The following is a 12,171-nucleotide window of genomic DNA, read 5'->3' as shown; positions in this document are numbered from 1 at the left end:
ATGGATGTCAAAAGTGCCTTCCTGAACGGCTATCTAAAAGAAGAAGTGTTTGTTAAAAACCCTCCAGGGTTTGAGAGCAAGGAATGCCCTGAACATGTGTACAAATTAGACAAGGCTATCTATGGACTCAAGCAGGCTCCTAGAGCATGATATGAACGATTATCCAAATTCCTGCTTGAACATGGCTACAAAAGAGGTAAAATTGACAGTACTCTATTCCTGAGAGAAAAAGGTAATGATTTTCTTGTTGTACAAATATATATTGATGACATAATTTTTGGGGCAACCACTGACAAAATAAGTAAAAGTTTTGCCAAATTAATGGGGAGTGAGTTTGAAATGAGTATGATGGGTGAGCTTAACTTTTTCTTAGGCTTACAGATCAAACAAAACCCAAATGGAACCATGATCTATCAGCAGAAATATGCAAAAGAATTTATCAAAAAGTTTAAAATGGATGAATCAAAGGAAATAGACACCCCCATTGCAACTGCCACTAAATTAGACATAGATGAACCTGGTTCATCTGTTGATCAGAAGTTGTATATGGGTATGATTAATTCACTTTTGTATATTACCGCCAGCAGACGTGACATAGTTTTCGGTGTAGGGATTCGTGCTCGCTTTCAAGCTAATCTGAAGGAATCTCACTTGACTGCTGTCACAAGGATACGGAGATATTTGAAAGGCACTACTGATCTGTGTCTTCGGTACCCTAAAGGTAGTAATTTCAATCTAGTAGGGTATACTGATGCTGACTATGCAGGTTTTCTTGTGGATAGGAAGAGCACCTCAGGTATGGCTCATTTTCTTGGTTCATGTCTTGTATCATGGGCCACTAAAAAGCAGAATTCAGTGGCCTTATCAACTGCTGAGGCTGAATATGTTGCTGCTGCCTCTTGTTGTGCTCAATTGCTATGGATCAAACAGCAGCTGATAGATGTTGGCATTGAAGTTGGTTGCATTCCTATTTTTTGTGATAACACTAGTGCTATAAGTATGACAAAGAACCCTGTTCATCATAAAAGGACTAAGCACATAGATGTTAGACACCACTCCTTAAGAGATAACTATGAGAAATGATTGATCACCATAGAGTTTTGTGCTACTGATAAACAAATTGCTGACATCTTTGCTAAAGCACTAAGTAGAGAAAACTTTGAAAGGAACAGGTTAGAATTAGGGATGATTAAAATCACCTAATTGGACCAGCTCAGAATGCATAATTAAAAAAAATTGGCTAGGAAATCTGAACTTGTGTAAATATCTAGATTAATTTTTATTCAGCCTCATACTGTAATTAGTATACTCCTGTGAAACGTGTTAATATGACTCACTGATCTCTCACAAAATTTTCTCTATTGTGGCAAATTGAGGCATGGTCAAGAGAATTCTAAATGAAGAACCTGGTTCATCAGTATGGGTTCATCTGAATGCTAAGGTATGTTTACTATGCTCTGCATAATTAGAAATATAAATATTTAAATCATGAGCAGAAGTCCTACAATTGTTCAACTCCTTAGAAAATACTATCCGTTAGTTTTGGACCAGTTTCGTCAGCCTTAGAACTCTAAACCACAAAAATTATTGCCAAAAATCTAGGGAAGCCTAACCGATCATTCAAACCTGAAATTTTAGGTTGATTAGACCTCTAATTGACCACTGCTAAAGCTGCCGTTATACATTAAATGTGTATCTCTCTTTAAATACACATCATTACCTCCTGCCATCCTCATAATCCCAAACCGTCAAAAATCCTTCTTCACTTTCACTTGCTTTCTTCTTCAACATTCTAACTCACCAATTCTCTCAAGAAACCAGCGATCATGACAAACCCACAAGATAATCCTGGAACTCCTCCACAGCCCACTCCCTCTGATTCATCTACTCCTCCTCCACCTAGCACATCTCCCAAACCCAGGCTGAGAAGGGTAAAAATGCTTGCTCGGAAAAACAGTAGCGTCTGGGGCTTTCTCAAAGAAATTAAATGAGAAATTAAAGGCAAGCCAGGTCCCAGACTCTGACTCCACCTTTGATTCTGACTCATACAAATCGGCTAGTGAGGGGGAAGGACCTGGGTCTTCTGACTCTGAGAAGACTCAAGAATCCCCTTTTAAGGTAAGTTCTTCTGTGACTGGAAATCTAGAAACTAGGTTTGTTTTGGTTGGGCCTATCAGGGATGTAGAACTACCTGAGTTACGAAGGAGTGGAGGTAAAAAGAAATTTGTAAAAGAAAAAGAGAGAGAGGTTGCATGTGGTGAAGAGAGGGGAAACGGGAAAAGAGTGGTTGATCATTCACCCACTGCCGGTGTGTCTGTGCCTTCTATCTGTGGGGTTGAACAAGAAATTGTAGAAGAGAGTGGCAAGAAATCAGGGGAAAGTGGTTCTAGTGAAGCTGTTGAAGGGTTAGTTAATCTAAGTGCACAAGGAGATGAACCTGGTTCATCAACTGAAGAGACCCTAGCAGACTTGTTGAAAAAGGTTGGGGAAAGTTATGATCCAAAGAAAAGAAGAACTCTCACACCAAAAGCCCCTAGTGCTCCTAAACCCTCTAAGAAAAGGAAGGTTTCATCCCCAACAACTACTGAAACTTCCTTGCCTAAGGGAAGAGCCACAAGAAGCAGGGTGAAACAGAGTGAGGCTGATCTACAAAAGGCCTTAGCTGAAAGTAAGAAGAAAATAATGGATAAAGGAAAAAGGAAGGTTGCAGAGTCTTCAGAGGCTATTGAAGTTGAGGAGATGGAACAGGTCCATTAAGAAAAGGTTACAACAGAGGAGGTTCAGACCCCCAAGCCCAAAAAGCCAAAGACTTCTTCCAAGAAGTCTTCTTCTATGTCTGAGTTGCTGAACCTTCATTAGCCAAGAGAACAAGGTCTGCAGTGAAAAGTGAACAAGTAAGAATTCCTGAAGATGAGGGATGGAGTGGAGAAGAAGAAGAAAATGAGTCTGATGGTGATCAAGACAAGCTTGCCATGTTTGGCAAAAGAAAAATTTTAAAAGGTAGATTGCTAAAAGACCTGGTGGAACCAGGAATGATAAGACTGGTAGATGCCTTGGCTGGTCAGGGATGGAAGGACATGGTCCTTCAGATGGATGGAAGACAAGCCAAGAATGAAATCATTGAGTTCATGGAAAATACAGAGGTTAAGGATGGCAAGGTTAGCAGCCTGGTGAAAGGAGTTCGAGTGACCTTTGATGCAGCAAAGGTGGGAGAGATCCTTGGCATACCCTCTGAAGGGTTTGATGACTATACAAGGCAAATGTGACCTTGTCTGGACTCCCTTCCTACTGCCCTTGAAATAACCAGGAGGTTCTGTGATGCTGAAGATGTAAATGAGGCCAGGGCTGTTCAGAAGAGTGAAATGAGGCCACAGCACAAAGTCATCTTTGAGTTTGTCAATAAGTGCCTAATGCCCAGGCAGGAGAGAAGGCATATTGCAAATTATATGGACTTAGTGCTGATGGAGTGCTTGGAAAGAGGAATGCAAATTAATTGGCCTGCACTCATCATCAAGCTGCTAGACAGGGTCATCAATGGCTCAAAGGCTCATGCTACCCTCTATGGCTTCATTCTGACTACGATTCTGGATAGGTGCAATGTGCCACTGAAGAAATAGGAAATGGCCTCAAGCAAGGATCACTTTGGCATTAACACTCTGATTGCTTGTGACTACTTAGTCAGTGCCATCCCAAATGAACATGGTTCATACAAGCAGACTCCTTTCAACAGTAAAGTCAGGGCTCTTGTTCAGGAATGTGAAGCCAAGGATGCTGAGATAGCTAGGCTCAAGGCTCGTGTGGCAGAGGTGTAATCTGAGAGGGATGCTCTCAGAACTGAGCTTACCAAGGAAAATGAGAAGAATGATGGGATTCTTCATAATATGCTGAATCTTCTCCAAGCCCAAAACTAACCCTCTAGCTCCCCCAAGCCTTAGGAATTCTAGCTTTTGTCTCCTGAACCTGTTTAGTATCTTCAATGACCCGGATTAGGGATTTTTCTATCTTTTTTGCTCATGTTTAAATGTTTTTGCTTTCTGGTTGTGGATTGTGGTAGCAACATATCTTCTATCAATGATATCTACTGTTTTTGCTCGTTCATTGTTAATCTTTCCTTGATAGTTTAAATATGTTTGCTTGATTACTGATGATTAATCCATGATTGCACTTGCAGTTGCCCTAGTGGCCATGAGTACTTATTAAAATATGGGACTCACACTTTGTATGCAACTTTTCGATGATGCCAAAAGGGGAAAGAGATATTGTGCTTTACACATTCTGAATAAGTGATATTTATAACTTAATTAACCTGGTCCTTGATGATAAATGAATTTTCTTAACTTTGTATTGATGGTTAAGTTGAGTTCTTACAGGATCCAAGTAAGTAAAAAGCACAGAGTTTGTCATCATCAAAAAGGGGGAATTTGTTAGCCCAAGAACAGGTGAAGTTTTGAAGATTGACAAAAGAACTCAGTCATGGACTAGGTCCATCTTGTGAAGCACAGTCATGATCAACCTATACATGTGAGATGCACGTGAAGGAGATAAATCTAACTGATCAAGAAGCAATATCTCCTGATCTGATCGAAAAGGTTGCATATTGGATAAGGAGAGAAAGACTCCTTACATGAAGAGAACACAGTTTAGGAAGAAGATAGTGTTAGAGTTTGAGATCACTATGAACTCTTCTACGATAGAAGAGTAGTAATTGAATTCCAGTCAAACTCTGATTACTAACCCATTAAATATCGGTGATGTTCTCTTTTACAGGAAATGCACATAGGCAGAAGTTAAACTTAAATTGAGAGCAAAAGAGCAAAGCGATTTTGCAAGCAATTTATGTGTGATTCGAGTGTGCAATCCTGAAGCTACTTGAACGAGATAGAAGAATGTCTATCTTTTATTCTAGTTCAATTGTAGTAGGTGATTTTACATTGTACCTTTCAGCTTTCATAGAAGCAATTGTATTAGGTACTTAGAGTTTCAAGTTAGTGTTAACTTGAAGTTGTCGCAACAGTTGAGGCTGTGTGCCACAACGGGATTAGAGTTAATCCTTAGGTTTACAAAGAGTTTTGTAAATGCTGTTTTGACTTAGTGATTTTAGTGGAAGTTCGGGAAAATCCTACTGAGTAGTAGGTCGTGGTTTTTTTCACCTTTTGAGCCAGGTGTTTTCCACGTAAAAATCTCTGTGTTCTTTATTTTCTTTATTTTCTTTATTTATTATTCTGCAAACAGTAGTAGTTGGAACACATAGAAGAACCAGGTCCTTCTATAGTTAAGTTAAATGAAAATTGGGTACCACACAAATTACTCCCCCCTCTTGTGTGGTATTGACGTCTAAAACATCAATCATGCTACAGGACGTGGAGGTTTTATTTGGGTTACTCGATGACGGTCTTACCGTCCACTACTCACCTACTATTAGGGAGTATATGAGGCATGACTATCTAGAGATGGTAGAGAGACTCACTGGATTCCTGCCTGTTGAGGAGATTGTGATTGGTGGAGTTAGTTGATTACAGCTATGGCCTGTTAGGCAGCACCTGGAGGCGCTTCACAAGCAGATCACGGAGGAGATACCAGTGGAGGGTATTGAGCAGCAGTTTAGGTTGTTGCTTTTGATGATATTTGGCGGCATTCTTTTCTTGAACACTTCAGGAAACCTTGTGAGCTTACGTTTCTTGGTTCATGTGGAGCGATTAAATGATTTACCCATGTATAGTTGGGGCGGTGCCGTTCTAGCGCACATGTATATAGTAAAAATACTCAATTTTAAGTAACGTTTGTCTCAAAGTGAGTGGCGCTCTAGTCAAATTTCTCCGACAAAATCATGATTATCGTCAAATAGGTTGCGGCTAGAACTAAACCCGCCTAGATGAACGGGTATTGAACCTCGCTCTTGCACCACTTGTTAGGATCGAAATAACCAGGTGACACGCGGAAGCTAACAAAGCAAACCTTGAATGACGATAAATCAGATAACAAAAGAAAAATATACCAAAATAGTCACAAACATATAATATGGTACAGTCAATATGACCTTCATCCACGGGCGAAAATGAGCAATCCACTATATAAAGGAGAGTACAAAATATTGAGAGAACAACCTCACAATAAGGGAAACACAAGTGGCACGTTAACACTTATCCCAAAATATTCTATGCTCATTGGTATAAGTCTTTGAAAGACTTTAGTAAATAAGAGCGGATTTTGAGAGAGTTTCCATCAAGAGAGAAGATAGAAGAAAAGGTATTCATTTTGTTGCAAATTTTTTCCCGACCAACCAGCTTCAAATCATGTTTCCTAATTTGTTCACCGTTGGATCAGACTGAAATTTTGACTGAGTAATTATAATATCTTGATCTTTGATTTGAACGGCGAGGATCAGATTTGGTATCCTGTAGCATCTGATTTCGAGCCCTGAACAACAATTTCATTTTTATGATTTTTCCTCTATCTTCAGTTGATTTGTTGTTGCTATTATTCTTCCATATTTGGCACTCCTTGTGTAGCCAATTTGGAGAACTTTGTAACTCTCTTATTGTTAGTGGAATTTTTTGGATCTTTGTTATCCCGTAATTTTTACCTTCAATTTGAAGGGTTTTCCACGTTAAAATTTGGTGTTCTTTATTTTCCCCATTTTTGAGTTTACTTCTTCCCCGACATATCAGATGGGAGGGAATAAACAAAATCTAGAAAATACAACATGATTAGTTTTATAGGAAAAACTATCTTGACTCTAGCATTCAGGACATTGATTCTTATCAAGGATTGAGTTGATATGAGTTGTTGAAACTCCTTTTTGGGTGCTTTTCGTCTGAAACTCCATTCACCTCCCGGCTTCTCTTCCTCTGATCAGAATGATCCATCATTGCTGGCAACGATGTAACTTTACCTTGTTGGTCTAAATACAACAGATGGATCCCTATATTCTTTACTATATTCTTTTCACCCAACTCAAAAACTTCCATCTTTTCTCCGCCTTTCATCTGGCCATCAAAAGGTCTGTCTAAGTAAGATACATAAGACACACGTAATAACTCAGCATGTTCAGTGGGCAATGAATCATAATAAGGCCAGCAGAAACTTGAAATTTTTCCGGCAATTCTAAAGCTTAAGAATTGCCTACGACTATAAGGGGATACGTTGACAAAATTGCAAGCACACCATAAAATCATTCCTAAAAACTTATACTCCTCGTGTATCGGCATAGTAAAGCAGATAGATGAATCTGTTACTTGATTTCTGCACCAATTTGGAATCTCATTGGTTTCGAGATAAATATCTAACCCCTGCTTCATCAGACGAAGATGCAAGATTATTAATATGAAAAGAGAGAGAGAGAGAGAGAGAGAGAGAGAGAGAGAGAGAGAGAGAGAGAGTCTAACCAGATTTCGATGATGCCTAGATTGAATTGCTAGACCAGGTGCACTAAAGAAGCCTTCGTTGAATGGATTCTGCAGAGAACTACACTTAAGCATGTTGATCCAATTTATAGAAGGAAGGTTGTCCAACCCTGTAATCTTGACCAGTTTTTTGCAATTTTCAATTGAAAAATTCTTAAGTTTTTGTAAGTTTGATAGTGATGGGAGTGTTTGGAGATTCTCACAGTCATCCAAACCTAAGAGAAACAATAACCGTAACTTAGAGAGGCCGGAGGGTAGACAGTGGAAACTATTGCCACTCAAATTTAAAATTTGTAAGGAGGATAAACTCCCAATATCCCGAGGAATATCAGCATCAGACAAACCACAATATGTAAGGCTTAACACCGTGATAGAAGTTGAAAAGGATTGTATGTGATGGACTCTGCTCCGAGAAAAACTACATTTGGGCTCTAAATTTGAACCTCCCACCTTCAGAACTTCAAGATGTCTTAGCAATTCAACAGATCCAGGCAATTGTTTTATACCCGTATCATATGCTAAAAGCTGTCTTAGACTTCGCATTTCTCCAAGATCAACTGGCAGTGTTTGTATATATGAGCAACCACTAATTTCCAAGTTTTGAAGAAATTTTAGCTGGCATATGCTGCTTGGAAGATCCTTAAGCTTTTCACAACGAAACAAATCTAGATCAATCAGTCTGTCCAAATTTCCTATTGATTCATGGATCTTTTTCAGCCTTGAGCAACCACCAAGCCGCAAAGTCTCAAGACTTTGTGGACCATTGAAGTTTGGAGTTCTTTTGAGGCGCTTGCAATTAGAGAGATCCAGCTTCTTCAAACTTTTACAACACTAAAAGTAAAACAAAATATAGTTTTAAGTAAGATTTTCTTTCACCCAATTGCAATAACAGTACACACGAAATTGTAAAATCGAGTAACAAACCTGCAAACTCAAACCAAATTCTTGGATCTTACTCTCTTGCATATCTAGAACTACAAGTTTCTGAGCTGGAAAATGTGATGGAATATATTTTAAAGGACATTTTTGCCAAGACAACCATCTGAGCTCCTTGGATAATTGCTCAAAATCTCCACTAATATGTAATTCATTGATTTTAAGTACCCTTAGATTTTTCATTTTCCTAAATGCTTTGGTGCTCAAGTTCACACCCTTAAATGCCTGTGAATTTACCATAAGTACTTCTACCTTTTTGGAACCCTGTATTTCAGTGAAAAGGAAAGTGCCCTAAATTAAGAAAGAGAAATGCATTATACATATTGAAGGTCAAACAAAGAGAACACATGTGTATCAAGAAAAATGAATTTATAAATTGAGGATGCAACAGCTACGGTGAGACTTTCAAATACTAGCTAATAGCATTCAATAAGAGATATTATCAAAACAAGAAGGAAAAAAAAAAGATGAACAAAGAGGACAAATAGCATAAAATCACTGATAGTAATACCAAGTACACACACACACACATATATATGTGTGTGTGTGTGTGTGTGTGTGTGTGTGTGCAACACTTTTCCAAAAGTTCCAATGCCCGGTTTCTTCAAGCAAGCTTAGATCCCACAATTATATAAGCATAGAAAGTCAATAAGAACATTATTAAACAATATAATATACAAAAGATAATATGATAACTAGAAAAAAATTAAAAAGACAAAGTCAGACATATTTGAATAACTAATCTTGCAAAATAATTCGTATAAGACCATAAGTATATTACTTACAGAGAATGTAATAAGAAATTTTCGTCAGCAAGCCGATTTGGATTAATTGTTAAATAGGTGAAAATTTTATTCGATAATTTTGACATGGATAGATGAGTTTAGACTTTAGTAAATGCTCATTTCTACTTTATAATGGTCGGCAAACAACTGGAAATAACTTACTATCCGCAGAAGAAGCACAAATGAATCTATATCTTGTGGTGACAAGAAAACTTATAAGCAATAAGCAATTAAATTGAAAATAAGTACAACCAAGATGAAGATAAAGAAATTTACTGACTTTATGTCCTTGTAGAACATCATGGACTTCTTGAGGATTGAACAATCTGCTCCGTTTTTCAGGGTATTGAGTTGATTCCAAGCGAACTATTTCTCTTCCCATAGCTCGCACTAGATCATGCATTTCTATAGGCCTTATACTTTGGAGCAAACATTTTCGGACCAAGGTTGCAATTGCACTTCCAGAGAAAAAACCACATGCATTTAATGTTTTGGAAACTTCATCCATAGAAAAACCATGGAAGGCACATGCAATATCAAGAAAAACACTCTGAGTATCACCATCAAGTCCATCAAAGCTTAGCTTGAGAATCTTTTGAATATCACTACGAGGAATTGCTCTTAGCTTATGGAATTCATAGCTCCCTTCTTCTACCGATCTCCCTTGAAAATGTGACCCCAATGTTACAAGAGCTAATGGTAGCCCACCTGAATATTTGATTACCGCTTTTACCAGCTCAACATATTCTTCTGGTGGATGAAGACTATCAAAAGCATGACAACTAAATAGTTGCATAGCTTCATCGTCATTTAATAGTTTGGTCTTGTATCTCTCATTTTCTCTAAGCCCAAATAGCAAATGCTCGTCTCGGGTTGTAACAATTATTAAACTACCCGAGCCAAACCAACTTCTTTCTCTTGTTAAGGATTCTAATTGTCTTATATGGTCCACGTCATCAAGAACAATTAGAACCTTCTTTGACCCAAGTCTTGCTTTTATTAGGTTGACGCCTTCAGCAACACTGCCAACTTCAATGTCCTTAGTTTTGAGAATTTGTTGAAGAAGCTTCTGTTGTAGCTTGACTAGACCAAATTCTTCAGCTTCTGATCTAACACCTGAAAGGAAGCAACTGCCATTGAAGGGTCGAAATATTCGATTGTAGATAGCTTTTGCCAGAGTTGTTTTACCAATTCCACCAACACCATATATACCAACCATGCGAACTTTATCTTCACTTGCACATTGCAATAATAACTCTATATCCTTGACACGAGAATCTACTCCAGTTGGGTACCAAGCAACATCTAAAGGTGTCTGGTTGACCACTTGTAGGACTTGTTGCACAATACATTCAATAAACTTTGATTCATGCCTGTATATATTTTACGAAAACAAAAGTTAAAAGAAAAAACAAGTACATAAAATTTTGATATTTGACAAGATTTGATGGACAAATCAAAATCAATAGCCAACGAATAATAGGGTAGGATGAAGCTAAGCAGTATAATTTGAAGGAAATCAAATTTGAGGGAGTAAAATAGATGACTTCTTCATACAGGACAGTTTAAGAATGAATTTAAGTTATACATACGGACACTGACATGTATAAGTGAATTTTAGCTCGTAATAGCAGGTTAATTATCATTGAACTAGATTATCAATTAAGTATTACTTATCAAAAAATTTATCTATAATTAACTATTAAGTACTATAAGATTGTGTAAATATTCTTGTTTATACACAAGGGTAAATAACGAATAAAATTAAGATGTACCCGTCAACAACATTTCGCAAATCCCATCCAGATAAATTTGCAGCTTCAGTAAGTGCAGTTGTCCATTTCTCTACCCTTTGAGCCCCAAATGATCGTTCCTTGTGTTTAGCAAAACCTTCACCAAATAACCCAGTTTGCCTTCGCACTCCAGAAGGATCAACATCATAGAAAATAGGCAAAATCATCTGCTTTAGTTTCTCTTTGCATTCGAGAATTTTAACTAGTTCTTCTAGACACCAACTAGAGGATGCATAATTTCTTGAGAAAACAATAATGGAAATTCTTGACTCTTCAATTGCTTTCTCTAGTTCTGTTGATATAACGTGACCTTTTCTCAATTCTTCATCATCAATGAACGTATTAATTCCAACATCACACAATTTGGAATAAAGATGACCGGTGAATGTTTTTCGGGTGTCTTCCCCTCTAAAACTCAGGAATACATCATAAGAGAAGTGGGAAGATGTAGATAGATGATTCTCCTTTGATAATTAGAGTATCCATTTGATGATATGCAAGAATAAAGGGATGAATATTTAGTGAATTTGTTAAAGGAAAGAGAGCTGAGATGTTGATGAGTATTCTCCTTAATATATATACGCACAGCTTATTGTTTCTAACACCTGCCCCTGCAGGGAAGGGTTAACTGAAATAAAAGGGAACTTACCAAGACATTTCTTAGGCCAAAGCTACATCTTTGCACGTCTGTTGTAGGGCCGCTTATCGGGCGGATTGGGCGGTTATTTACTCTTAACGGTTTGGCTTATCGGTTTTCAGCTTTTAAATGTATTAATCTGCTAGCCACCGGATAAGATATTGGGCGGATTGGTATCGGTTTAGCTCTTATCGGGCGGTTTATCGGCCTAATTCAATCAAAACAAAATAAAATTTAGTCTCTGTATGTTTAAATGGGTGTTCGACGTACTAAGAGGGACGAAGCATAAGAGACACCATGATGGGTAAATCATCTGTCTAGAATCTTATTTATATTTATGCACATTGGCCTTAGTCCATGTGAAAGATTTCCAATTGGCGTCATGCTTAGAATTCTAGGATGCCTTAAAACCCAGGCAAAGTTGATGAAGCAGTGGTGTAACTGGTGTTGTTATCTTGTTTCAGACAGCAAATTCTGTCTTTTGTCACAGTTAGATGACTCCTTTTATTTGGCTTTCTTTTATTCTAATTCACTTTGATAGAGCATTGGAGGAAGAAGGGTTTTTGATTATTTAATATATATATGGATAAAAATAAATTTTATATGTATATATATAT

General features: G+C 37.7%; 1 protein-coding gene across 1 annotated transcript; it reads right to left on the bottom strand.

The window, feature by feature from the left end:
* Positions 1 to 6,116: 6,116 nt before the first annotated feature.
* Positions 6,117 to 11,390, bottom strand: LOC109240246 (TMV resistance protein N-like; the record flags this gene model as incomplete). The annotated part of the gene is made up of 5 exons (XM_019406876.1): positions 6,117 to 7,289; positions 7,386 to 8,234; positions 8,328 to 8,630; positions 9,405 to 10,497; positions 10,900 to 11,390. Coding segments are annotated over 5 exons (3,264 nt in total), but the record flags the coding sequence as incomplete, so codon positions are not given.
* Between the last annotated feature and the right edge of the window lie 781 nt (positions 11,391 to 12,171).

This window comes from Nicotiana attenuata, unplaced genomic scaffold (genome assembly GCF_001879085.1).
Source record: "Nicotiana attenuata strain UT unplaced genomic scaffold, NIATTr2, whole genome shotgun sequence".
Classification (NCBI taxonomy): domain Eukaryota; kingdom Viridiplantae; phylum Streptophyta; class Magnoliopsida; order Solanales; family Solanaceae; genus Nicotiana; species Nicotiana attenuata.
Note: the sequence above shows the minus strand (reverse complement) of the source record. Positions and strands in the feature narration are given on the sequence as shown.